General features: G+C 43.8%; 1 protein-coding gene across 4 annotated transcripts in view; it reads left to right on the top strand.

Annotated features, from left to right (window-relative positions):
• Positions 1 to 27,620, top strand: part of LOC124789502 (F-box/LRR-repeat protein 2) — a 551,725-nt gene that overhangs the window by 462,253 nt on the left and 61,852 nt on the right. For all 4 annotated transcript variants that reach the window (XR_007016125.1, XM_047256886.1, XM_047256888.1 and 1 more), the window contains one exon: positions 17,605 to 17,765. Coding sequence is in view for 3 of the 4 variants with exons in the window: in XM_047256886.1 (XP_047112842.1) it covers positions 17,605 to 17,765 (161 nt within the window). In the remaining variant the exon portion in view is untranslated. The remainder of the gene's footprint in view (positions 1 to 17,604; positions 17,766 to 27,620) is intronic.

Raw genomic sequence — 27,620 nt, 5'->3', positions numbered from 1 at the left:
TAGTCAAAATCATCATGCCGGCGAGTCGCATGTCGGTCATTGTTAAGTCGTTTCGGCGGTTCCATCTCAAAATTCGGTGTACCTTGCCAATTTCTTTCATAATTTCCGAAGTGCCCTGTGTTATTATTTTGTGGCTGTTCCGTATTTCTATGTCCCTCTTCCCGTATTGGAGCGCGAGTGTCCTCAGAAATACGTAATTCTTGTATTACCTGTGACAGCTGATCTTGTACTTCCCGGATTTCTCTTTGGTGTTGCGTATTAATTTGATTCTGATTTTGTTTGAATTTCCTAATTTGTTCGCACTCTTCTGTGTCATTAAAGACTACCGGTTTTGTGTCTTTCAGATTATCATCCACCTTCGTAGATAAATTATTTAGCTGATCCGAAAGTTCAACTACTTTCTCTGATAATGAACTAATTTCCTCCATGTGTCTTTCTGAACCAATTTTCAGAGTATCTACTGTGTCCTTTAAGTTTTCCTGAGTTTTTGCAAGTTGCGTAACCAAATCGGTAGATGCAGCTGAGTCAATTTTAGCTTGCAAGGTCTCATGATTTTCATGAACAATAGTTTGCAGTTCTTTTATGGCTGCTTCGTGATTCTGTAATGCATTTTCATGCCGCGAAAAAATGGGTTGAAAATGCTCACAAATTTGTGTATTTACGTCATTACAGACTTTTTGACATTTCGATTCGATGTTATGTAACTCAGTAGTTAAATCTTCACGCGTTTGTTCAAGTGTGGTGTCTAACTTCTGAAGATTTTGTTCCATTGTGTCTAACTGTTGCTGTGTTTGTCTCTGGTGTTGTTCCATTGTGTCTAACTTTTGAAGATTTTGTTCCATTGTGTCTAACTTTTGAAGCTTTTGTCCCATTTGTTGCATTAATTGTAATAACAATGCACTGGTGTCTGAAACATGTTCCTCAGTGCTATTCGGCAATGCATTTTAACCGGCAATATTCGCATTTTCAAAAGCAGAAAATGTGTCTTGACTTATTTGAGAAAACGGCGAGGACGCAAAACCTGAATCTACAGTATTTGCAAGATTGTGTCCTGTCATTTCGGATTCCTGAGGCAAGCTGTTCCCGACCGATCGATCGATAATGCTTCCCTGTTCACTAACTGTTTCACTGCGTCCGGCCGTTGTGGCCAAGCGGTTCTAGGCGCTACAGTCTGGAACCGCGCGACCGCTACGGTCGCAGGTTCGAATCCAGCCTCGGGCATGGATATGTGTGATTGTCCTTAGGTTAGTTAGGTTTAAGTAGTTGTAAGTTCTAGGGGACTGATGACCTCAGAAGTTAAGTCCCATAGTGCTCAGAGCATTTGAACCATTTGTTTCACTGGCTACACCATTATTTGCAGCCCACTCCATTTCCCTATGCACAATTACCAAATTACTACTTTGAACATTAGTTAATTCATTACTCAGCGGCGCTAACACACTGCTTTCGTCTTCACTGTGATTTCTCAGTTTACTTTGGAGCCTAGTATTACGTTTTTCACACGCCATTATTGTCACAATATTTCACTTGACAACACAGAAAAACACAATTTGAAGAGCAAAACAAGAAAACACATTAACATAACATTGAAAATAATATCTCGTTAATTGCAAGCGCAGCTGCGAAATACTTGGTGCAAATCTACATGCATGCCACAACTGTTTTACTGTACAAGAATGAAAAACTACAACTACAAAGGAAATTCTCTCTACAATTACGCGCTAGCAATAAACAAAGGCTGCATTAAATGCACAAACTACAAGAAAAAATCAGAAGATTCCAGTGAGGTATCCTCAGCTAAGGGTTGACATATGAAACGTCCCCTTAGAATAATTATACATGACTGTGTTTAAACTGACACACAATATTTTTTTTTAGCGCAACGCAATCTGACTATCAAAAATCCCTACAAAAGAGTGGCCCTGACTAACATTAACCTATACCTTTCACAAATCACTTACCTCACAAAAATCTTCGTTACTCGAACTACTGCAATACAGCGAGCGCCACTACAGCCAGCTAAATAAAAGATTCAAACTACTGAAGGTAATAACTACTGATAGGCATAGTTAGCAAATGAAAGATTTTAATAGAGAACAAACAATGTATTTACCTTAATGGTGTTCAAAATTCATAAATATATAGCAGTTCATGACATCCAGTCTTACAAATTTCAAAATTCCGCCATTTCTCTCCCCACGTCCACCACTGCTGGCGGCTCACCTCCAACTGCGCAACGCTACGCGCTGTTAACATACAGCTGCCCAACACTACAATGGCAGACAACAATGCAAACTAGCCACAGACTGCACACAGCACAGCCAGTGATTTTCATACAGAGCGCAGCGTGGCGTTACCAATATAAAAACGTAAACAGCCTACTTACAACTGTCCTTCAGAAAGTGAATGGGACACGCAGTCAGTTATTACATTTGCTACGTCAATTTATTGGGTCGTTTGCATTTATAGGGAAAAGATAAAACTCGTCGAATACATGTGCACTGGCGAATGAAGTACTGATGTCAAAGGCTAAAAGCTTCAAATACAAGATTCACATTGTAATTAACCGCGAGAAAATGATCTTGCAAATGTATGTCATCCAATGTTCTGCTAGTTTAGCGTACCGAAAACCGTAGTTAAATCACGACAAGTGGAGTGCAATCGGCCTTTCAGACACTGATGCTAGACTTAAAATCTCCTCTGAAATATTCTCGATAAGGAATCCTCATGCCCCACTGCCAGTTTGCTGAGGTTTGGCTGCTCTACCTATAGAAGGAAAAAAAAAAAAAAAAAAAAAAAAAAAAAAAAAAAAAAAAAAAAAAAAAGCTGATATAACTGTCGAACTAACATGCATACTACACTTTTCCCACTCACACACACACAGTAACTTAGTTAGATACGTATTTCATAGATCACGCAAGTTTCGTCTCAGTTCGGGATCAGAGTCAAGGTGCATGAGTCCAATGCTCATTATAAAAGAAATCTTTGGTCATAAAAACAAGCGACTGCAGTCTTCGGTCTCTTCTCTGAATTCTTATTTAGGAATATGACAGGAACGGCCAATCGAAGCAAAAAATTCTAGTAAACATGGGCTTTAAAATGGATACCGCAAGAGCTGTAATCACTTGTTCCATAATTAGGTGTCTTTCACTATAAAGACGATAACTAAGTGCACGTAACTCTTTAAGGTAGGCACTTTAGAGTCCCTGTTTAATGGACTTTTATTGTTTTGGTCCATACTACCACTTCAGAAAATATGTACAGCATTGAGCTTGCAGCAGAAGAGATTTGTTTCACAGTATCGAAAATAAAGAAGTGCTCATAGCTCTTAAGGTATGCTTTTTAGAGACCATACTTACTGGATTTGTTTCTTCGAATGGTTGTTCCTGTCATATCGCTCAACATTGACCGTTGACTGTTCCTCCTGGGACACCGTATAATTTATCGTTGAGATGGCCACTGTGCGAAGCGCAAACACCGCTACAGTGAGAACAAGAGATAAAGCCGGCACCACCTTATATTTCATTACTAGTGGGGCACCTGACCATGGAAAAGTTGTAGGAGAATGTAAAGGATCCCCGGGTCTATGAGATTAACAGGCATTTGTTTGCTGTAATCACTGACGAAAATCACCAATAAAAATCGACAGAGAACAAAATGACGCTAACAGTGTGATGAGGTATCAAAAGTGTGGAAAACTGTATGGGGAAAGCGCAACAAGATCTGCTTGTCTGGACAACCTGTGAAATGAGAGTTAACTATGCATTGAGATGCCGCAAATTATAACCAAATTCATCAACACAAGTTGCTCACGAAAGTAAGCAAGCGACGAGATGCGCAGCATATGGTACGCAGTACCGCAACTGTGGCACTTAACATTTTCCCAAAATCAGAAAACCGTGCACCCATCAGCAACAAATCCAACCAGTAGATGAGTAATGCTCATAGCAGGTGGAGACAGAACAACCACGAAACGTAGATCTCCCTCCAAAACTCTCTACTCTCAAAAAAAAAAAAAACTCTATATGCGATAGACTACTCAATGCTGTTGTCAATGTGATAGAAGAGAATATCGCTTATTTCAGGAAAAAAAATGGTGGAGCGCTGCATAAACTTCACTTTCTTAGCGTTCAAAACGTATCTTCACAAAAAAGAGGTTGGTACAGGAATGGAGCATATCCCATCGATAGGTCGGCTACCTCTCGCCAAGCACAGCAGCTGGACGACTTAATTCAAACGGGTAGGCCTACATCAAATTTTGGAGAGAAAGCAATGTACCTTCAGACGCTGGTCGGGTGTCATCTCGGTGTCTCTCCTTTTGATGTCGGAACAGAATAGGCAAAAAATGTTGTGTATGGGACTTAGCATCTGAGGTCAGCAGTCCCGTAGACTTAGAACTACTTAAACCTAACTAACCTAAGGACATCACACTCATCCATGCCCGAGGCAGGATTTGAACCTGCGACCGAGCAGCAGCGCGGTTCCGGACTGAAGCGCCTAGAACCGCTCGGCCACAGCGGCCGGCAGCTAAATGGCAGCATGTATCACTTGTTTATACTGAATACTGAGTGGTCGTGAAAAATTATTTTTAAAATAGATTAATTGTTTTTGTACACCAACTGGTTCTCCACAATATGGAGCGTTCTCACATGGTCTTCATTTACAGGGTATTCTTAAAAAATTTCTTCTTTCGAGATACAGCTCAGACCGTGTAAGGCTAGACTCGTTTAAAAACATGAGCAGCTCTGCGGTTTAGAGCTCCCTGATGGCCAGTTTACATCGACACCTGTTTTGTGTCGGCCGACGCGGTGTTGACAAGAGGCGCATGCCAGCGGTTCCTTTGTGGGTTAACACCCGGGCCGGCCGCTGACCTCTGTACCCACTGCTTAGGACTTTCCTCACGTCTCTCCACAGCTCGTCAGGTCCAGAAACAGTTAGCAAGTTTTGCAACTGTGCACAACACTATCCGGCACATGATAATCCTGCCTTCATGTATCTCAATGACTGAAAGTTAGAATGAATGCGACTGTGTGACTAAGGAAAATTTAATATTAAAGTTCTTTGTCTTGATGTCACGATTCAGTTTGTCTACTCACAAATGAAAGCAAATCAAAACATGGTTTCCACTGCAAAAGTTAAGTGCAAATCTTGACATAGTCAATCTCTTTACTCAAATTTTTCTGCCCACAGAACTCGTACGTTCAACAAACTACTGGTGCTCTACCTTAAATCAGTCTGTGGGATAATTGGGATAGTCTAAGTGAGACCTGTGTCATACACAGGAAGTTCAGGGAGAATGGCGTGATTTAAATTAGACAGGAAGTTCTATCAATAAAGGCTGGTGAACGCACAAAAATGACACAGAGGAAGACAGACTTTCTAATATAAGTATGGTCTCGATCGCTCAGCACTCTATTAGCAAAAGCTGGCGTCTGACAAATCTTCAAAACGGCTCGGCAGTTACCCCAGGCGTAATTCGCAACTGGTGGTAAGACAAAAAAGTCTCATAAAGACGTCGGTAACGCGCTCACTGATCATGCAGAATACAAAATTGCTAAATCCTTCTCATGCCACACACAAAAATGATCTCTCACGTCACAGCATGATTCGCTACACCCTTTACAATATTAAACAACTGGCAGAAACTAATGGTTTCCTCAAAGAAAGATAAATCACCTGACAACAAAACTTATTACACACAACATGGACAGAAATTCAAAAGAAAATTAGATAACACACTGGCAGGGGGGAGGGGGGGGGGGGGGATTACAGTAACAATACATTACATTTTGTTACATCTCCAAAACTTTGTTGGAAACAGAAACCATAATATGTATGGTCAGTATTCACCGCCTACTGCTATTGACTGTAGCTGTACTTCATTACCTGGAAATGGAGATGAGCGTACGGCATTGTGGACCAGGAGTCCCCCGTTCGGGGAAGTTCGGCCGCCGAGGGCAAGTACTTATTGCATTAGACTCCACATTGGGAAACTTGCGCGTCGGAAATGGCGATGAGATGATGATGAGGACAACACAACACCCAGTCCCTGAGCGGAGAAAATCTCCTGCCCCAGCCGGGAATCGAACCCGGGCCCCTTGGCGTGGCATTCCGCCACGCTGACCATTCAGCTAACGGGGACGGACACTTCATTACCTAAAATATCTGCAAAACAGCTCATACAACTTGGGATCATTGCGCCATGGGATTTTGAGATTGGCCATTGTGGACATACTGGTGCTCACGATTAACAATAAAATATTTTGGCAAGAAGCATCATCACTTTACCCCTGATTTTTCCCTGCACAAAGAAACTACTGTAGAAACCTCAAGAGTTATATAACGACGAAATAAAAATTTATTGCTAAACACAAACTAGAACTTTACCAGTTTTAATATCTGTGACGGGACACACTGGTACATCAGTGTGGCCCATCTCGGCCAACAGGTCATCTGTAGCCTTGTCATACTTTAGCACAGAGACAGACTTGCCACCCAGCTACCTTCATTATCTGCGAAATGCAGTAATGCCAAGATTTTGGGCCGCGAGCCGAAACTGGGCAGGAGTGCTGGAACGCTCGGCCTCGCCGCACGTTTCCCCCACCGCCACGACACACTATCTCAGCGTGAGGTGGGGGAAGAGAGGAAACTGCAAATGCGCCGCATTTATATGGCAGTGCAGCCGCACTGCGTACGACTTGGTTTTGTGTTTTACATTTCGCAACAATGCAGATCACAAACAAAACAAATTTTCAGTATTTTTCGGAGCGATGAGGACATAATATACTTTTGATCTGGTACAATCTGCCAGCGTAGGACAGACACAGAAAATTTCATAGATTTTAGCCATGTATTAATGATTTATTTAGTTTCGTAATCGAAAAAAGATCTTTCACAGAAATACGTCGGTCAAAATATTGTAGCACTTTTGCAATCTCATTATGGAGACGTGGAAACTCTACCTGAGGAAAGCAGTATAGATCCCCTTGACAGGTATAACGTAAAAGTATTTGTCATTCAAACGAGAATTACCTTGCAGGTCAATCAATTACATGTGCACATGCACAAGGGTGTTTTCAACTGAAACGATAAACGGTTTCGAAAACAGATGTAAGATCGGCAGTGACCTCAGAACGTTTAGGAAACTATTCTTGTAATTCTTTCAAAGCCACAATGAATTAATCAAACCTTGAGTTTTCATTAACACCACTGACCTTTGAGAAAAGGCGGTGTTTCTTGTTGGAATGTGTCCCCTTCACAATGCGGTTTTCTTTTTAAAGGCATCCGGATCAAATCAACCCCCAGTTGTTTCTCACCCTGTGGTTTCTTACCGTGGACAATGAGCGGTCAAGTCCACCTAAAATGTGTGGTCTGCAATCCATTCCTGATGTTCTAAATTTCATCCCTACACTCAGTTTCCCTTCATATATTCAACAATAGAGAATTTAAAACCGAAAAATCGTCCCAGCCTTTCCCCTTTACTCAATCAACGTACTTTTCAGTGGTGTATAAAGTCTCCACACTCTTTGTGTGCCGGCCGGTGTGGCCGAGCGGTTCTAGGCGCTTCAGTTTGGAACCGCGTGACCGCTACGGTCGCAGGTTCGAATCCTGCCTCGTGCATGGATGTGTGTAATGTCCTTACGTTAGTTAGGTTTAAGTAGTTCTAGTTCTAGGGGACTGATGACCACAGATGTTAAGTCCCATAGTGCTCAGAGCCATTTGAAGCCACTCTTCGTGTAGTTCCATCGAATTCTGTTGCAATTGACAGTGGAATAATGCATGTAACATCAGAAATTTTACTATTCGTAACATCAGTTTCTTGACGAGCTGCAAGCCCGCAAATTTAGCTCAAGAGTACCTCTTGATATACAGAACAATTAACCCCGCCTGTCGTCGCTGTAATTTTGTGCTCTTTCATTGTCAACTAGATCTTTAATTTCTTTCTGTATGGCATTGTAATATCGTTTTATAGCAAAGTTGCAGTAGCTGTCGCTTCTGCAGTTGAATAATAAATACTGAGAATTCTCATTCCTCTCTTCTGTCTTTTTCATTCGTTTTTAAAGGCGTGTGACGATAGATTGCTAGACTGCCTCTTTTTGTGCAAACAGCCTCTGGAACTGTGAACGTTCTTCATACAACGAACAAATAGCAAACAGCAAACACCACGGATCCACGACTCTGTCGTACGTAGAGAGTAGTCCTGACAGAATAACTTCACACCACAATACTAAAATAAATGTCGCGCTGTATCGAGTACTTCCGGGAATTAAACAACAAAATCGAGACGGATGGAGACTTGGCCCTCAACGCAGCCTGTACGCTCAGTCCGCGTGAAGTTTAGCATGCTGTGGACGGCCCAGATATAGAGTCACACTTGTGGCTCCCAGTTCGTATCTGGAACCTGAATTTCAACTATTTCCACTGCTCCATTTTCCTGCTCTCTCGGCTGTCCTACTGTACCGTTTCCCGGGACAGGATTAACCCTCACAGTGTCTGGATCAGTGGTTTCAAAAATTAGGCCTCTGATTTTTAGGCTGGTTGCTGTTGCTACTTTCCCCTAAATTACTGTTCATGCTCTCGATCCCTCAAGAGACTTTGCACTGCTATCTTTCTGTTACAACACCCGCTCTCTTATCTTCTTGCACGTACTCATCGAGATCTGTTAGCATTAACTTGAATGACTGCGTATCATTGTTTTCAACACAGAGCAGGGATCTCTGATGTTGTGTTCGTATGTGTCAATGAATAACTGTATCAGCTCGTCACTACTGTGTGGGTGGTCAAGATGTTGATTCTGTTTTAGAATCTCACCGAAGTACACTGAATAGTTTTGAAAAAGGGTTGCTGCCAGTGTCGGAGCTTTTGTCCTCTTTAGACATACCTTCTTTTGTCCGGCTTGGTAAGTATAGCTTCATGATTTTGCGTTTCAAATTTCGTGAAGGCTGAAGGGTTTCTTGTGACTGGTAATACTTTCGCAATTACATCGCTGTTCATGTGAATGTTCAAGAACTTCAGTTTCCTCCGAATTGCCCAAGAGTTCGGCCGGCTGTCCTTAAACTGCCCATTCCATGATTTTATACGTAGGTCTCTGCTTGCGCTATAGGCAAGCAATTTCCTCGGCGAGAAGGAATGCTTGTCATCAAAGTCCTGTTTGATGGACGCAGCACTTTATGCTGCACATCATTCTCTCGCATTGGCCCTGTCTTGGATTAAGGCATGTGTGCCATTAAGCTGCAAATTTTCACAATTGCTCCACCCATTAGTGCCCCTCTGCCTGCTCTCTGTTAGGGCCATTAATGGCGCTGCGACTAGCGATCGCTCAGTCTCAACATCGAGTTTGAGCGAAGTAAACGCCCCAGATTCTGTGAGTTGAACTGTTTCTGTAGCCTCCGCTCTTTGAGATAGCGAGAAGTTAGTTTCCTCTACAGTCTGCATCCTCTGAGGAAGTGAGATGTTTGGCTCTGAGCGCTGTGGGACTAAACATCTGAGGTCATCAGTCCTCTAGAACTTAGAACTACTTAAACCTAACTAACCTAAGGACATCACACACATCCATGCTCGAGGCAGGATTCGAACCTCCGACCGTAGCAGTCACGCGGTTCCAGGCTGAAGCGCCTAGAACCGCTCTGCCACACCGGTCGGCGTGAGATGTTTTTTTCCTCGTCTTTCTTCAAATTTGACTCAGACTGATCTCCTTACTTTCCACAATTTCTGTTACCTTGCCCAGTTGTTCATCCACTGATGTCAATCGGGAATGACTTTTCTCTCTAAGTCTGTCATGTTTTCCCAAAAATTGTTTCCTATCTGTTTCGGCCTTTTCCCTTTGTGGTTCCTCTTTGCTACCGCTCTCCCGCTCGTCTTTTATAACTACTTCGGATTTGCTATCTCTCTCTTCTGCTTTCTTGTCGTCGCTTGTACACATTCCTTACCGCGTCGTGTGCCCGCAGTACCAGCAGGTGGCATTCAATCTTTTGGTGGACAGTGCTCATCAGTTTTGATTGAGGGCTATAGGACACTGGTGACTAAAAAATATTGTAGAGTTGGTAACACAAGAGCATTTGCCATGCAAATACGTACTTCGATGCCGACGAAATTGTTGGAATTGGTCCTCCGTGGCCTCCCGTTTTCAACGAAAGTAGACGACGAACGGTGCGAACTGTGGCACGTGTACAATCGACAAAGATGGCTACTAGACTGTAGCTGGTGGTTGCTCTAGACACACCTGAGAAGTATACTTGTAACGTCTGGGTGACTCTTCAAAAGCTGTGGAGTAAACGGAGCCCGGCACTGTGTGCTGTTTAAAGGGCCCCGGCGTGGAGTGCACGTTGAAGCAATGAGAGAGAAAGCCAGAATGGACCAACAGCTACCACGAGTAAGTCGTGAGTTACAAAAGGTTCAAGTGGCTCTAAGCACTATGGCACTTAACATCTAAGGTCATCAGTCCCTAGACTTAGAACTACTTAAACCTAACTAACCTAAGGACACCACACACATCCATGCCCGAGGCAGGATTCGAACCTGCGACCGTAGCGGTCGCGCTGTTCCGGACTGAAGCACCTATAGCCGCTCTGCCACAACGGCCGGCGTGAGTCACAGAAGAGCCTCCCTCAGACAGCTACTACATGTGGTGTGCAAGTTAGAAGTCGGCTGTGTCTTGAGTTCTACGCAAAAAGAGACGGAGAATATTTTGTGACGTGTGTTCCCTGTCTCTGTCCCAATGCAGTAGCTGTTGTCCCCTGACAGCTGGCGACGTTGGGTATGCGCCACAGGGTACACTATTTCTGTTTTCAACTCACTTCCGAATGATTTATGTACGGAACACTATCGTTATTTCTTGTAAATGTAATATACACTAAGACAAAAAAAAATAGATGCACCACGAAGGAATTGTCTGAATGGGACAGAAATCGGTAGAAGTGATTTACATGTACAGACAAGTAAATGATTAAAATTTCAAAAAAATTGGACGACTTATTCAAGAGAACGAGCTTCCCAGATAGAGCATGACGTAACGCGTTGGTCAACCTCTGGCCCTTAGGCAGGCAGTTATTCGATTAGACACTGATTGCTAGAATTTCTAAATGACCTCCTTAGACATACTGTACCAAATTCTGTCCAACTGACGCGTTAGATCGTCAAAATTCCAATCTGGTTCGAGGGGCCTGCCCATAATGCTCCAGACTTTCTCAATTAGGGAGAGATCCGATGACTTTGCCGGCCAAGGATACGGTTTCGCAAACACGAAGACAAGCAGTAGAAACTGTCGCATTTGTGGGCGGGCACTATCTTGCTTAAATGTAAGCCCAGGACAGCTTGTCATGAAGTGGAACAAAACCGGGCGTAGAATATCGTCGACGTACCACTGTCCTGCTTCGGTGTGGAATCTCACTGACAGGAGTAGAATTGTCTACAGTGACGAGTCCTGCTTCGAACCGAGCCCCAATGACCAGCAAAGACGTTTCTGGAGACTCCCCACATTGCTGTGGCATAACAAACCTGAGTGTTGCGCACCATACGACCTGACATCCAGGAGTGACGGTCTGAGGTGCCATTTCTTTTTATAACAGGACCCCTTTGATTATCGTCCACGACGCTCTCACAGCGCATCGGTACATCGACGATATCCTACGTCCCGTTTTGTTGCCCGTCATGGCAAGCCATCCTGGGCATACTCTTCAGCAAGATAATACGTGCCTGCTCACTGTGAGAGTTTCTACCGCTTGTCTTCGTGCTTGCCAAGCCGTGCCTTGACCAACAAGGCGGCCAGATCAAGGCGGCCAGATCTCTCCCCAGTCGATAACGTCTGGAGCATTATGTACAGGGCCCTCCAACCATATCGGGATTTTAACGCTGTAACGCACCAATTGGACAGAATCTGGCACTATATCCTTCAGGAGGACATCCAGCAACTCTGTCAACCAATGCGAAGGCGATCAACTGCTTGCACAAGAGCCAGAGGTGGACCAACGCGTTATTGACTTGCTCAATTTATGAAGCTCGTTTCCTTGACGAGATCATCCATTTTTTCTGAAATTATAATCATTCGTCTGTTTGTACATTCATATCACATCTATCGATTTCCGCTCGCTTCGGATAATTCCTTCGTGGTACGTCGTTTTTCATGTCTTGAGTGTATTTGCTATTTTTACTTTATTTTAGCTTTAATAAAAACTGCAGAGGCAAAACGACCAGCGTCGTAAGTGCGATACCACGGAAATCAATTCCAAATTTTCAGTCTTCATCTCTCCGCAAAAATGCAGCAGAATGGCGCTATTGAGTGGAGTGTCACAGGACACACTGCCCCTTGCTACTGCGCATTGCCCCAGACCTGCTTCCTTAAGCATATTGTCGGTTTGCGCCGGCTCCAGCTACGCTGCTCCAGTATCACTGAAGATCCGTAGTTACCTTCACGAGATTTCATCTGTGAGCGAGACGCCAAGGCTAACGCTCTGACTCATGTCTTTGTAGGGAGTTTCATCCAGATCTCCTGTGTCTGGTGGAGGAATGTTCAGGGCTGTACAGTGCTCCACAAGAGGTGGATCACCAACTTGGGCAGCTTTGTCAGGTTAATATTTGAAAGGCTCAGGCCCTGACGCTGACCAACCCTTTTTTGAGGCACCTGCTCTAGACTGTAAACAAGCCACGGTAGTGACCATACCAAAGCTGGGCAAAGGTCTGCTCCTCTCAAGGAACTACTGACTAATAAGTCAACTTCTGCCGACATCAAACCTTTTCGACAGGCTATATTTGCAGAGGCTGTTGCAAAACGTGTATGCTGAACATATTGGCTCCTAGAGAAGTTCAGATTTCAGTCCAGGGACTAGACAATCCTTCAGTTTCGGCAGTGGGTACAGGCGGCGATGAACGCAATGGTACGTCAGGAATTCTGCGAAGCCGTCTTCTTAAATGTATGACATGTGTTCCGCAACGTGTAGTACGACGACCTCCTCCAGTTAATCTGATTAGATTAGAGATTAGGTTCGTACTTGTTCCATAGATCATGAATACGACACTTCGTAATGATGTGGAACGTGTCAGGTTAATAAAAGGTGTCTATATAAGATATTACATGACACAAAAAATTACATGACACAATATTTTTAAATTTTTTTGTGGGGGTTGGGGAAATTGCCCACTTACTATATCCAAAAATTCATCTAATGAGTAGAAGAAGTTGCCATTAAGAAATTCTTTTAATTTCCTTTTAAATGCTATATGGCTATCTGTCAGGCTTTTGATGCTATTAGGTAAGTGACCAAAGACTTTCGTGGCAGCATAATATACCCCCTTCTGAGACAAAGTTAGATTTAACCTTGAGTAGTGAAAATCATCCTTTCTCCTAGTGTTGTAGCCATGTACACTGCTATTACGTTTGAATTCGTTCGGATTGTTAATAACAAATTTCGTAAGTGAATATGTATATTGTGAGGCTACAGTGAAGATCTCTAGCTCTTTAAATAAGTGTCTGCAGGACGAACTTGGATGAGCTCCAGGAATTATTCTGATTACACGCTTTTCTGCAATGAACACTCTTTTACTCAAAGATGAGTTACCCCAGAATATGATGCCATTTGCAGAGAACCACTTAATGATTTTCTGAAAAACATCGTGTACAATTCTTGTCTGTTGGGTGTGATAGCTATACTAGTATCATCGGCAAAAAGTACCAGCTTTGCATATTCGTGAATATAAAATGGCAAGTCATTAATATATATTAAGAACAGCAGAGGACTCATGTGAGTCTTCTCCCGACATACCTTCAAGAAAGGACATTCCACGAAAAGGTCGAGCATAGGATCTCTTCGGACAGCAGCATCAGGAGGGTCGGTAATGGAGCTGAACCCCTACACACAGACGACATGCCGATCGCAGGCCACAGCAGTCCGCACTGCAAGCAGACTTACGGCACGGGGGTCTTCGTACGGAATGTCAATGCCCGCCACATTTTCCAACACCTCAAAGACACCATTGATCGCACAACTATCTGAACCTGTATTGCAGTCTGACTTTCAACATAGACAAAAGTCGAGACGTTATTATCAGTCGTCGGAACTTCCTGGACAAAGTAAAATCCATATTTATGGGAACTCAGTGAGAACAGAATATCATTGTGCTTCACTTCGGCGTCAGATTAGACACTCATTCAACATGGTACCAAGACGTACAGAAACTGCGAGGAAAAGCCTTGGCCCGTCTTAACCCTTTCAGACCTGAATATTTTATGGAGGATAAAAAATTTATCTTTATGTGGTAAGCTCTCATGTGATTTTTAAAATGATTTTAGATGCAAGACTTATACAAAAATATGTAACCGTTTTCAAAACATACTTTTTACACTAGGATTCATTTTATGAACTAAAGTAACTAATTACGAAATATTCTCTACTGTAATAATAGTAAAATGATCAGTCAATAATTACCATGCAAAATAACAACAGTATCGATTATATTATGAAGTATAGCGAACCTAGCCACATCCGTGTATTCCGGTGGTCACGAGCTGCTGCGAACTGCTACACTGACTTGCTGATATTTTCATACTGATGTCCAACGGTTAGCAGCACTTGTTCATGATGAAAAGGTTGATTGGTTGGCTGATTTGAGGGAGGGGACCAAACAACGAGGTCATCGGTCCCAGCGGATTAGGGAAGGGTGGAGAAGGAAATCGGCCGTGCTCTTTCAAAGGAACCATCGCGACATTTTCGTGAAGCGCTTTAGGTAAATCACAGAAAACCTACAGCAGGATGGCCGGGCGCGGATTTGAACCAGTCTTCTCCTTAATGCGAGTCCAGTGTGCTAGCCACTGCGCCGCCTCGCTCGGTGAAAAGGCTGAACATTCACAAACGTGCACCTCAGGTTTGTATTAGGAAAAAATACTTCTGTTGCCGCTAAGACAAAGTAAAAGTTAATGTACGCAATTGTAGCCAGACGGTCTGAAAGGTTTAAGCAAGTCTACCCGTTACTGAACCCTGTATCAGTGTTACAGGAACACTGTCTCATCCTGTACAAGTCGCTGCTTCGACTGTTACTGGAGTATGGTTCAAATGGCTCTGAGCACTATGGGACTTAACATCTGTGGTCATCAGTCCCCTAGAACTTAGAACTACTTAAACCTAACTAACCTAAGGACATCACACACATCCATGCCCGAGGCAGGATTCGAACCTGCGACCGTAGCGGTCACGCGGTTCCAGACTGAAGTGCCTAGAACCGCCGGCCACACTGGCCGGCTGCTGGAGTATGCTGACATAGTGTCCGGGAATGGAGCGGACTCGCACATAAAGCGTGTCCAGGACCATGCCGTGCGACTGTACACCATCTGCCACAGGTTAACACTCCCAGAGCAGTCATATTTATACACTTAAACACGAATTCCATAGTAGTGCCAATAGCAGATAGACGTAGCCTGTCTAGTGACAAGATAATCATCACCTAAGAATGAAGGAATTAAAAGGTATCATAATGATAGACAACCAAATGCAATGCACCAAAAACGAGCTAAAAAATCGAAAGTTTTCGGACTTCAACACAATCTGGGAACGCAGAAGAAGACCTTTCAAGGATTACTCCGTCTGACTGAAATTCCCAATGATCAGACAAGCGCCAAAATCATGGCTTAAAATCCAAACCTCCTCGCAGTGCCTCGTTAAGTGACGGCAAGTGACAATGTTGACAGTGATTCGCCTGTCGTAGAGGGAAGTTAAACTCAGTGCGCCCCCTCCCTCCCCCCTCTCCCCAGTGCTATTAAAGAATAGTAGGCTATTTCCTGGCGCTGGGTTTCACTATTGTCACAGATACGACTGAAGGTAAAAACTGAAAGGAAGCTTCTGTAACATCAGCCCTGAGATTTTTATTGATATTGCGTAACAGCTAATGAATTATAATTTAATGGGTTTACATATTATGCTCTTTTGTGCCATTAAATATGTAACAACTATTATTTGTATGAGGATCGGACTATAAACTTAAAATTATAGCTAATACTCTGTGATGGCACCTTATCCTACTAATACGATCGTGTCAAGGGTGCATGTATCGCAAAAAAAGTTTAAAGAAGTATTTGTCACCTCTCTCATTTGCTTTACTCTTATAGAACAACAGCACAGATCTGACAAGTTCAAAGTCGCGTTTTCACAATCCGAGGCCACTATCTAAATCTTTATGAACGCACATTTGCACAAGTAGGTCACAGAGTTCACGCTTCTCGACGTGGCTGTCATTTCCAGACTTTCTTTCTTTGATCTGTCAACAGCCAACCGTGCCAGAGCTATTTCGGTAGTCCAAGCAACGGAGACGGACGAGAATTGGAGCAATGTGTGCAGGCGCTTAATATCAGCACAAGTCCACAGAAAATCGCTCCTGCTAAATAGATGTTTAGCAGAGCTAATTTGTGCTCCGATGAGAGCTCTGTTCAACTCGCCGCTACACTGAGTTCTGCTATCTGTGTAAATCTCTTAAGAGTGGTGTCAGCAAGGCCTATCGTGTGCGGCTCTTTATTCTTGTCCGTATGAGTTTAACTCTAATATTTCCGATGTAGAGACACCTTTTAAAGTAAGGATGAAAGATTAGGAGCGTGTAAATTAATTTTAATTAACTGAAATTAATAATAAATAAAAGCAAATTAATTGAAAACGGAGTAACGAGGACAAGGCTAGAGAACAGAATCAAACACGAATTCGTTTAAGGAAATCACGATAAATTTAGAAATCAGAAGCTATTAAAAGCGTACACGGGACCAACGCCAACTGTCTACGCGACTTCTCAAAATCTCTGCTCTTTTTGCGAACTCCTTTTTTATATCTTAAAAGTTTTAGATAAACTATATATTCAATAAACTCTTCAGTATCTCCGGAAAATGTTAGAAAAATTTGTAAGCGCAGTTCTAAGGTGTTGTCAGCCCATTTTAATGTCAGTTCACGTTCCTAGTCAGTTAAGAAATTCTGTAAGTGCCTAAAATCGCCACAACATAGGATCTCTCAGGATCTGTAACTGATTGCTACAAGTTTGAACATACGTGCTTGGTTTAACAAAGCAATGGAATTTCACCGAACCAGTCGCCATACCTGTTAACACTTCTAGGCACAAGAAGTTGTTGTTGTTGTTATTGTTGGCTCTTCTTTGCAGCGTAAAGTAATTAATTCCATCGTTGTCTTCAAATTAATCTTTTGCTTCATACTACATACACCCAGAACCACGAAATCAGAGTCATTGTGTTTCTTCTTAGATGGAGTACAACGTTAAGGCACTGTATTTTCGATAGAAGTGATTGGTTAGGGTTGCGGTCGTTTTATAATAAAGAGACACGCAGAATTGGCGTTCGCACACATTTAAGATACAAAAACGCTTGTGATCTCTCTGATTCCAAATTCAGATGAGCCGAATGGAAGAATAATTAGAAAATAGACAACAGAACTTGCTGCTTAACATTATATTTTGTGTGATTAAATATTTCTTTTGATATAGAATATGATAATTTTTTAGTTTAATGTTTGAAATTAATGTGAATTTCAATCCATAACATTTTTTTGCGGTAGTTTATTCACCAACTTTATGTGTAACAGGTAAATATGAGTAAAACAAATTTTCTTCTGTTTAAAATTATAGGCACGTATGAGAAAGTTGAGGAGGAAGAGGAGGAAATCTATGAAGTAATAAACGTGCACAAACTGAAATCAGCAACCCCCAACCTGCGGGTGATCAACTTGTATGGCATTAACTTCGTAGATGACAGTCACATAGAAGCTTTCAGTTCAAACTGCATACAGGTAAGTCGGCGTAACAATGCTTTTTGTTTTCATTAGAACATGCTATTCAGAAAACTGAGAGCTTTTTGGAGCAGTTTATAGGACGATGCATACCTAAAGCATTAAATAATCGCCGCGCGGGGTAGCCCGCGGGCAAAGGCGCCCTGCACGGTTCGCGCGGCTGTCCCCGTCGGAGGTTCGAGTCCTCCCTCAGGCATGGGTGTGTGTGTTGTTCTTAGCGTAAGTTAGATTAAGTAGTGTGTAAGCTTAGGGACCAATGACCTCAGCAGATTGGTCCCATAGGATCTTAATTCGCAATGAGACAAAGACCACAGTTTCATAGTAATGTCCTCTACAATAATAACGGAAACAATGGCATGCCACAAGGTGTCAGGGTTAGGGGTATACACAGACAAATGCTTATAACGAAGGAACTCGACATTTTATGTTGTTGGGTAAATACGCTGTCGACAGAGACACTCTCCATGTTGTGATCCTCAGCTGTTCATCAACAGCGCTGAATCGCATGACGCATGCGCACAAATGTTTACTGTGCAGCAGGCGGACGTACTCCTGACAGTCAACATGTGGGCGCCACAAAGTAAGGTGCAGTGTGTGCCAAGGGTAGTAGAGTTGAAGTCTGTAACACGTGTTCAGCAGCATGCAAGAACAGAATGGAACGTGAATTCTCCGACATTTAAATCCATCTGTAGGATAGTACTTTTCAAGAAAGGAGAAGTTTGATTTCAGATGCCCGAAAACATCATGAAAAACATGTAAATGAAGAGACCGTCGGACGTGTGCGTGAAGCGTTCGCTAGAAGCACACGTAAATTTTGCGTCACATTACGCCTGAGGATCACCGCAGACGATGTGGTTTTGCTGTTGAAATGTTGCATTCTATAGACAGAATCAACTACTACCTCAATGCAGTGTTGGTCAGTGATGAATCTACTTCCACGTCTGTAGCAAAGTTAACTGACATAGCTATCGAATATGGGGCAGTGAGGCTCCAGGAGAAGTGATTGAGTACGAAAAGGACACACCAAAATTTAAAGTGTGGCTGAGACTAAATAAACTAGTTGTGTGTGGTTCATTTCTTTTTATGGGGTCTACAGTGACAGGGCCACCTATCTCGATATGTTGGCGAACTGTCGAGTTCTACAGATGCCTTCCGATGTCATTGTACAGCAGGATGGCGCCCCACCCCTCTATCATGGGGATGTTATCACATTTCTCCATGAGACGTTCCCTGAGCGTTGGATCGGAAGGGAAGGTCCCATTGCCTGGCCCCCTCGGCCTCCTGATCTGACTCCACTGGATTTTAGTGCATGGTGGTTTATCAAGGATATTGTCTGCAGGACAAAGGTTCGAGATCTGATAGATTGGAGACAACGGATCTACTCTGCAGTAGAGCTTTAACACATGTCATGCTTACGAACGTGTGGCGAAAACTGGAGTTAGTTTCCATATCTACCGAGCTACAAACGTGGCTACATTGAACTGTTCTCCCAAGCATACAAATGTTTGAGCTGATGTATACAATATTGGACAAATAAAATTATTAAACTTAATACCTACTGAAACACAAAGAAATATTTTTAAATACCTCTAGCCCGGACACTCTGGATTTTATTTCTTTTCGTCCGCGTCAGCACTCCACTGATGTGCACTGTCTGAATAATACTCATTTATTCGTCTCCTGTCTGCAAAGGAAAACAACATTAAACGACACATATGAGTTACGTAATGTACCACCATTCGGCACTGTGCTGAAATACGCTCACCAGGTAAAGTACCAGTCCTCTTCCCTTAATAGAGCACACAGGTTGCTTTGGAGCCCTCTAGAGTCTAGACGGTGTAGCATCAGTAACAGTCGGTCGTGTGACGCTTCACCACTGACTTAAGACAGGACAGTGAAGTTATGTGTTTGCGCCAGTCGGTTATACGGAATCGATGCAGTAAGACTGATCCACGTGGAGACGTCCCCATAACAACACCGTGCATTAAGTTGCCGTATTTTTGTGTACCAGCACGGACTGTTAAACTCGTCTACAATGAATCGTGTATCAGTCGCAGTCATTAATCACGTCGTAAGAACAGTGTTCTGTAAAAGATCTTAACCAACAAGGACTGTAGATGATGTCAATGACAATCGGTTTCGATCCCACCAGGAGTTGGTGCTGTCAGTGAAAGCAGATCCATCTCAACCAGTTTCTGAGTAAATACTGCGGAGATAAATGCATGTAATGGACATATGGAGTCAGATACTTCACAAAAGGCCATCGATCACTGCAGCACGTAAAGCTGCATGTCTTCAGTGGGCCAAACAGCATAGAAAATGGACAGTAGCTGACAAGAGACGTATAGCGTCGTCGGACAATTCACAATATTGCCTTTTTGGAAAGACGCACCGACAGCCCAATGACTTCTTTATCCACAGCGTCTGAAAGGTGTGTTTCGGGCTGGAGGTGCTTCTGTGACGCTTTAGGTCCACTCTGAAGATTACCATGATCGTGAAAAAGGATGTTTACTTCAGGGTTCTCGGTTCTTGGTGTTGCTCTTTCTTCCACACCATCGTGATGAGTTTGCTGTGTGTTCTTCCGTCTTCCGAGGTAACAACAACATGTTCACACGGCTGCGCACATACGTTCCTGGTTTGGCAAACACTCGGGCATCCTATCGCATCTCGCTGGGTCACTGGCTTAATCTCGCAGAAAATGCCTGGGACCGTTTGGTACTGCTGGTGAATCACACTAATCACCATCCGCCCAAATTTTTCTTTTTTCACTCTTGTGACTGATGGTCTGCATGGTCTCGGCCGTTCACATGTGTAATAAAATGGAACAACTGCAGCCGTCGTTCTGATGTAATTTCATTATTTTGTAACCAGTTTCGGTGTGTCAGTACACTATCTTCAGGCCAGCCGGTCCACGGATGTTGGCTTCTGATGGGATGATGTGTATGACTGGAGTTCAACCTCTCACCGCCAGTTAAGTAAGGCCTAAAGATGGTGTATTATGTCACCGAAACTGGTTACAATATAACGAAATAGCATCAAAGCGACGGTTGCAGTTGTTTCACTTTATTAAATTCCCTGTAATTGGGGATCTAATCAGCTCGATATGGCGTACCTGTGTAAACTCTTGTAGCTTCTTTTTCACCGAACTGAGGCTATTACCAAGTCTAAGAGCAGTGCTACTCGACATTAGCGAGATATCTCCTGTAGGTGACTAACTTTTTGTCCCATGTATTTATAAATCCACCACTCAGAGAGGTGAGATATGAAATGTACGACTGGGGTTCAATAAGTAATGCAACACATTTTTTTCTCAGCCAGTTTCGGTCGAAAAAATGCGAAATTTGTTACGTAAGATCGTAGAATATTCTCGCTTCAGACCCTATAGTTTCATGAAGTTCCAACAGATGGCGACGCTATACGTAGCCTTCAAAATGGCGTCTGAAACGGAGGTGCGTCCCAAGCAGAAATCTGTCAATGAACTACTTTTGGCGGAAAACGAGAGCGTATTCACTTGCAAAATGTCTACAGGGACCTGGCAGTGAACAAAATCAAGGCGAGTCATTGAGTGAGGCGTCTGTCATCATCGCAATAAGGACGCGCACACCTGTTCTATCTCCCACGTGCCGACCGGTCGCACACACCTGTGACTCCTGCAATGTTGAAACGTTCAAAGCCGCACCTCTCAGCTGGTGAAGTCATGGCGACGGTCTTCTGGGACTCTGAAGGGCTTATACTGTTTTATGTCATCCCTCATGCTGTAACGATCAACACTGAAGTCTATTGTGCTACCCTCAGGAAATTGAAGAAACAACCTCACCATGTTCATCACCACAAAAACTGAAACGAGCTTCTCTTTCTTCATGACAACGCAAGGCCACACACAAGTCTGCACATTCGAAGGGAGCTCACAAAACTTCGCTGTACTGTTCTTCCTCATTCACCCTACAGCTCAGACCTCACACCTTCCGTCTGTTTGGCCCAATGAAGAGTGCACTCAGGGGAAGCAGTACGTGGATGACACTGAGGTTATTAATGCAGCAAGACGCCGGCTGCGACGTCGAGCAGTACAGTCATACCATGTGGGCATACAGGTCTACATCTACATCTACATTTATACTCCGCAAGCCACCCAACGGTGTGTGGCGGAGGGGACTTTACGTACCACTGTCATTACCTCCCTTTCCTGTTCCAGTCGCGTATGGTTCGCGGGAAGAACGACTGTCTGAAAGCCTCCGTGCGCGCTCTAATCTCTCTAATATTACATTCGTGATCTCCTCGGGAGGTATAAGTAGGGGGAAGCAATATATTCGATACCTCATCCAGAAACGCACCCTCTCGAAACCTGGCGAGCAAGCTACACCGCGATGCAGAGCGCCTCTCTTGCAGAGTCTGCCACTTGAGTTTATTAAACATCTCCGTAACGCTATCACGGTTACCAAATAACCCTGTGACGAAACGCGCCGCTCTTCTTTGGATCTTCTCTATCTCCTCCGTCAGACCGATCTGGTACGGATCCCACACTGATGAGCAATACTCAAGTATAGGTCGAACGAGTGTTTTGTAAGCCACCTCCTTTGTTGATGGACTACATTTTCTAAGCACTCTCCCAATGAATCTCAACCTGGTACCCGCCTTACCAACAATTAATTTTATATGATCATTCCCCTTCAAATCGTTCCGCACGCATACTCCCAGATATTTTACAGAAGTAACTGCTACCAGTGTTTGTTCCGCTATCATATAATCATACAATAAAGGATCCTTCTTTCTATGTATTCGCAATACATTACATTTGTCTATGTTAAGGGTCAGTTGCCACTCCCTGCACCAAGTGCCTATCCGCTGCAGATCTTCCTGCATTTCGCTACAATTTTCTAATGCTGCAACTTCTCTGTATACTACAGCATCATCCGCGAAAAGCCGCATGGAACTTCCGACACTATCTACTAGGTCATTTATATATATTGTGAAAAGCAATGGTCCCATAACACTCCCCTGTGGCACGCCAGAGGTTACTTTAACGTCTGTAGACGTCTCTCCATTGATAACAACATGCTGTGTTCTGTTTGCTAAAAACTTTTCAGTCCAGCCACACAGCTGGTCTGATATTCCGTAGGCTCTTACTTTGTTTATCAGGCGACAGTGCGGAACTGTATCGAACGCCTTCCGGAAGTCAAGAAAAATAGCATCTACCTGGGAGCCTGTATCTAATATTTTCTGGGTCTCATGAACAAATAAAGCGAGTTGGGTCTCACACGATCGCTGTTTCCGGAATCCATGTTGATTCCTACATAGTAGATTCTGGGTTTCCAAAAACGACATGATACTCGAGCAAAAAACATGTTCTAAAATTCTACAAGAGATCGACGTCAGAGATATAGGTCTATAGTTTTGCGCATCGGCTCACGGTAAGGTGGCGTAAGGCCGTCGCTTTGAACGGAGATTATGTTGACAAGTAGGGTTTTGTAGCCAATAGAGTAGGGAATAATGTGGTGTATTGGAATATTGAGTAAAATCAACTTCTTTCAGGAAAAACATGTTGCATTACGTATTGAATGTCCCTCGAATCATCGAGCAAGGTGATGCTAAATAGCTGTGTGTGTGTGTGTGTGTGTGTGTGTGTGTGTGTGTGTGTGTGTGTGTGTGTGTGTGTTTGTGTTTGGTAGGAGACTGACGTGACGCCCCTCGTAGAACGAGGCAACTGCAATTTTTCAACGGGAAATTTAAAGCAAGGTATGACAGGCAAATGATCGAAATTAAGGCTTTGTCACAGAGAATTTGCCTTATCACCGTGGGTTTGAAATGAATACTGCTCACACTGAGGTGACAAAAGTCATGGGATAGCACTATGTACATACGAGTGTACAGATACCAGTAGTATCATGTACACAAGGTATAAAAGTATAAAAGGGCAGTGCATTGGCGGAGCTGTCATCCATACTTAGGTGACTCACGAGAAAAGGTATCCGACGTGTTTGTGGTCGCACGACGGATTTAGCAGACTCTGAAGTGGAATGCTAGTTGGAGCTAGAGGCATGTAACATTCCATTTCGGAGATCGTTAGGGAATTCAAAATTCCGAGATCGACGATGTTGAGAGTCTACCAAAAATACCAAATTTCGGATATTACCTCACCATGGACAACGCACTGATCGACAACGTTCACTTAACGACCGAGAGCAGCGGCGTGTGTGGAGAGTTGTCAATGCGAACAGACAAGCAACACAGCGTGAAATAACCGCAGAATTTAGTTCGTTAGGACAGTGCGACGAAATTTGTCCTTAATGGGCTATGGCAGCAGACGACTGACGCGAGTGCTTTTGCTGACAGCACGACATCGCCTGCAGCGCCTCTCCTGCGCGCCTGACCACATCGATTGGACCCTGGACGACTGGAAAACCGTGGCCTGGTCAGATGAGTCCCAATTTCCGTTGGTAAGAGCTGATGGTAGGGTTTGAGTGTGGGCCACACCCCATGAAGACATGGACGCCAGTTGTCAACAAGGCACTATGCAAGCAGGTGTTGGTTCCATAATCGTGTGGGCTGTGTTTACATGGAATAGACTGGCTTCTCTGGTCCGACTGAACCGACCATTGACTGGAAATGGTTATGTTCGGCTCTTTGGAGACCTTCTGCAGCCATTCATGGGCTTCATGTTCCCAAACAAAGATGGAATTTTTATGGATGACATTGCGCCATACCATCAGGTCACAATTGTTCGCTAATGGTTTGGAGAACATTTTGGACAATTCGAGCAAATGACTAGGCCTCGCAGATCGCCCAACATGAATCCCATCGAATATGTATGGGGCTATGATCGAGAGGTCAGTTAGTGTATAAAATCCCATACCGGCAACACTTTCGCAATCGTGGACGGCTGTAGAGGTAGTATGGCTGGGTATTTTCGCAGGGGACTTCCAACGACTTGTTTTGTCCATGCCATGTCGACTTGCTGGACTACACCGGGCAAAAGGAGGTCCGACGCTATATTAGGAGGTATCCCATGACTTTCGTCATCTCAGTGTATGTTGCAATTTGTAGGTTACACAGACAAGAGGGCGCATTTGGTGCGGCAGCTAGCATGTGCTGAATGCACGGGAAATTTACAATGAGAAACACATCTGACAGTGTGTTGTATGACGTTGGTGCGTTTCACACACACACACACATACACACACACACACACACACACACACTCACACACACACACACATACACACACAAACGATACGTTACTTCAGGTGCAGCACAGCATTAAGTGCTCGAACTAAATTAATGCGTTTTTTTAAAAAAATGAACAGCTGCGTCATCGTTCCGACGACGAGGTCATTGGTGATGGAGCTCTATCACGGAGAGGACAAAGATGAGGAAGGAAAGAGGAAGGATCATTATCTTGACAATTTTGCCAGCATCCGCCATAATGGATTTAGAAAAAACTGCGGTAAATATAGATCATTCCTTTCGAATGCATGTCCAGTGTCCAAACCACTGAGCCCCCTCTCACGGTGTTTACTACAACGTCAACCATGCGTGAGATACGCTGCATTTGGGAGCAAATGTTGGTTATTGATAGTATGTACGCAACAATGTGATCAGACGGGAAAGACCCACTACGTAGCTGAAGCGCTCAAAAAATGTTCTGCACCATCTGCGTACTTGCGAAAGTGTCTGGTATCTGGACTTATATTCAAGCGGAGCAGAAAAGAAGAAAAAAAAGCCTTTACTGTGAAATAAAAGCAAAACATAAAATTCCCAACTAAAGACGTTCTGTTCGAAAGTATGAGGACTTGTACAGCTGTGAAATAACCATCTACTGCTGGGTTGTTGCTCTGCCCTGACCACAGCAACATTTTTCGGTCCACCTTGGCATGCTATCGTCAAGGTGATCGAGACATTGCTAATCAAGCCTAAGCCATTCTTTACTGTGGTCCTCATGAGGTCATCGACTTTGCAAGGAGGGTTCCTGTTACGACGTACTGCATGTTTTAATATGTGTGAAGCATGCTGAACGGATTAATGTCTGCATATACCGTAGGCCGACCGTTCGGTTTCTTATTGCCACCTGGAGGTAGGTGTTCACAAGGTGATCTTGCTCTGGTCGTTCATTATCGTCTTGAAAGACGTATCCACCGCCGAAGTGTTGGCTGTAGGATTGGTCATTAGGTTGGAGGACGCCGTTGGTATTTCTGCTTCATCAAAAATCACTTCAAAAACTTTCATTATTTTAATATAAAATGTGTCCATTATTAAAGTTCCTGTTCCAAAACGCTGTAGAAAGAGAATTACTGCTCAGAATGAAGTTCAATCTGGAAAGCGTGTTATTGATGCAGGGGAAACGTGACGGAACAAAAAAGATTAACGGAAATTTGATCAGTAGATGGCGCTGTAAACGTTAACGTAATTGAGGTCGGCTACGAATAACACACAAATCGCAAAACGACGGCTATTTTTTGAGTTACACATTACCTCATCTGTACTGTTCAATGTGTATGACTGTACATGTTTGACAGTCAACAGTTGTAGCACTTTCAGTGATGTAGGTCCATCCACCACGGCAAAGTCGTAAGACAACGGATGTAAAAAATCGGGTTTTAATAGTCCTGAGGCCAAAAACGGCATAAAAAGCAAAATGACATCGATTTCTGATTGTCGTGAGGCTGGCGCAAGACATGTTCAATACGTTGTCCACCAGTGCCTGCCACATGTGGAAATCGAGAAACAGTGCGTTTCGCGACAGATCGGAGTATCTCTGGGGTCACGTTCAGAATGTGTTGAGCAATGCGTGTCTTCAATTCAGCTACTTGCGTTATTGTAGCACTAAACACATCTTTCAGATAATCTCTCAGTCAGAAGTCAGGTCTGTAGCAGCCGTTTCACTGGCTATGCACTGTGCGGGGAGCGCCATCTTGCATAAAAATGACTCTACCGTTACATCCACGCTGTTAAAGAGTTGGAGTGACGTTGGTGCGCAAAAGAGTTTGCCAATGGCGGTACAGGTAATAGGACCCTCACGACTCACCTCCTCGAAGACACACGGGCCTACGATGAACGATGCCACAAACCCCTACTACACAGCCACCTTTGCAGAATCAAGTGGCAGCGGTTGATGTGCGTGCGGATTTTCCATTGTCCATATTCGGGAATTCTGCATACTGGCATGTCCTTGGAGATGGAAACGAAAATCGTCTGTCCACAGAATTTTCAGTGGCTATTCACAGTTCACTTCTATGCGAGCAAGAAATCGTCTTGCAGTCAGTTCAGCAGAAAGCGACTCCCGAACATGGGTGATTTTGTATGGATAGCAATGCAGGATGTTTCGTGGGATTTTATGCACCGTGCTCACAGGCATGTCCAATGTTGGGGCAATTCCTTGTGCAGACCAACCCTCCTGCAATGCTGTGATCACGTCTTCGACAAACGTCAGATCAGCTGCTTTGCTCCCTCTGCCACATTGTACTTCAAAAGAACCCGTCTTTTCCAATTTTGTAATCATTTTTTCCAGACCATTAGCAGGCATCGGATCAATGCCTTTTTTCGTACCCCTGAGTGTCCAGAACTTCTGTAGGGCTACTGGTGCACAGCCACCGTTCTTGTAAAAGAGCTTTACCAGCAGCGCGCGATGCTGCATGGACACAGTCACGTTGGATGGTTCAAAAAGATTTCGGGCTTGCAGCCGGTCGTCGTAAACTTCATTGCACGATGTTTCGGCTGGACAACTGCCAGCCACCTTCAGGTGAGCCGAACGAGGACTGACGAAGACGTTCTCCGCTCCGTCTTGCGTAGTGCGCTGATAGTACTGCCGCGCATGCGTTGCAGTCGCGGAGACAGAAGGGCCACACCGCCCAGCGGCAGCGC

This window comes from Schistocerca piceifrons, chromosome 3 (genome assembly GCF_021461385.2).
Source record: "Schistocerca piceifrons isolate TAMUIC-IGC-003096 chromosome 3, iqSchPice1.1, whole genome shotgun sequence".
Classification (NCBI taxonomy): Eukaryota; Metazoa; Arthropoda; class Insecta; order Orthoptera; family Acrididae; genus Schistocerca; species Schistocerca piceifrons.
This window is presented reverse-complemented; position numbering and strand designations above follow the sequence as displayed.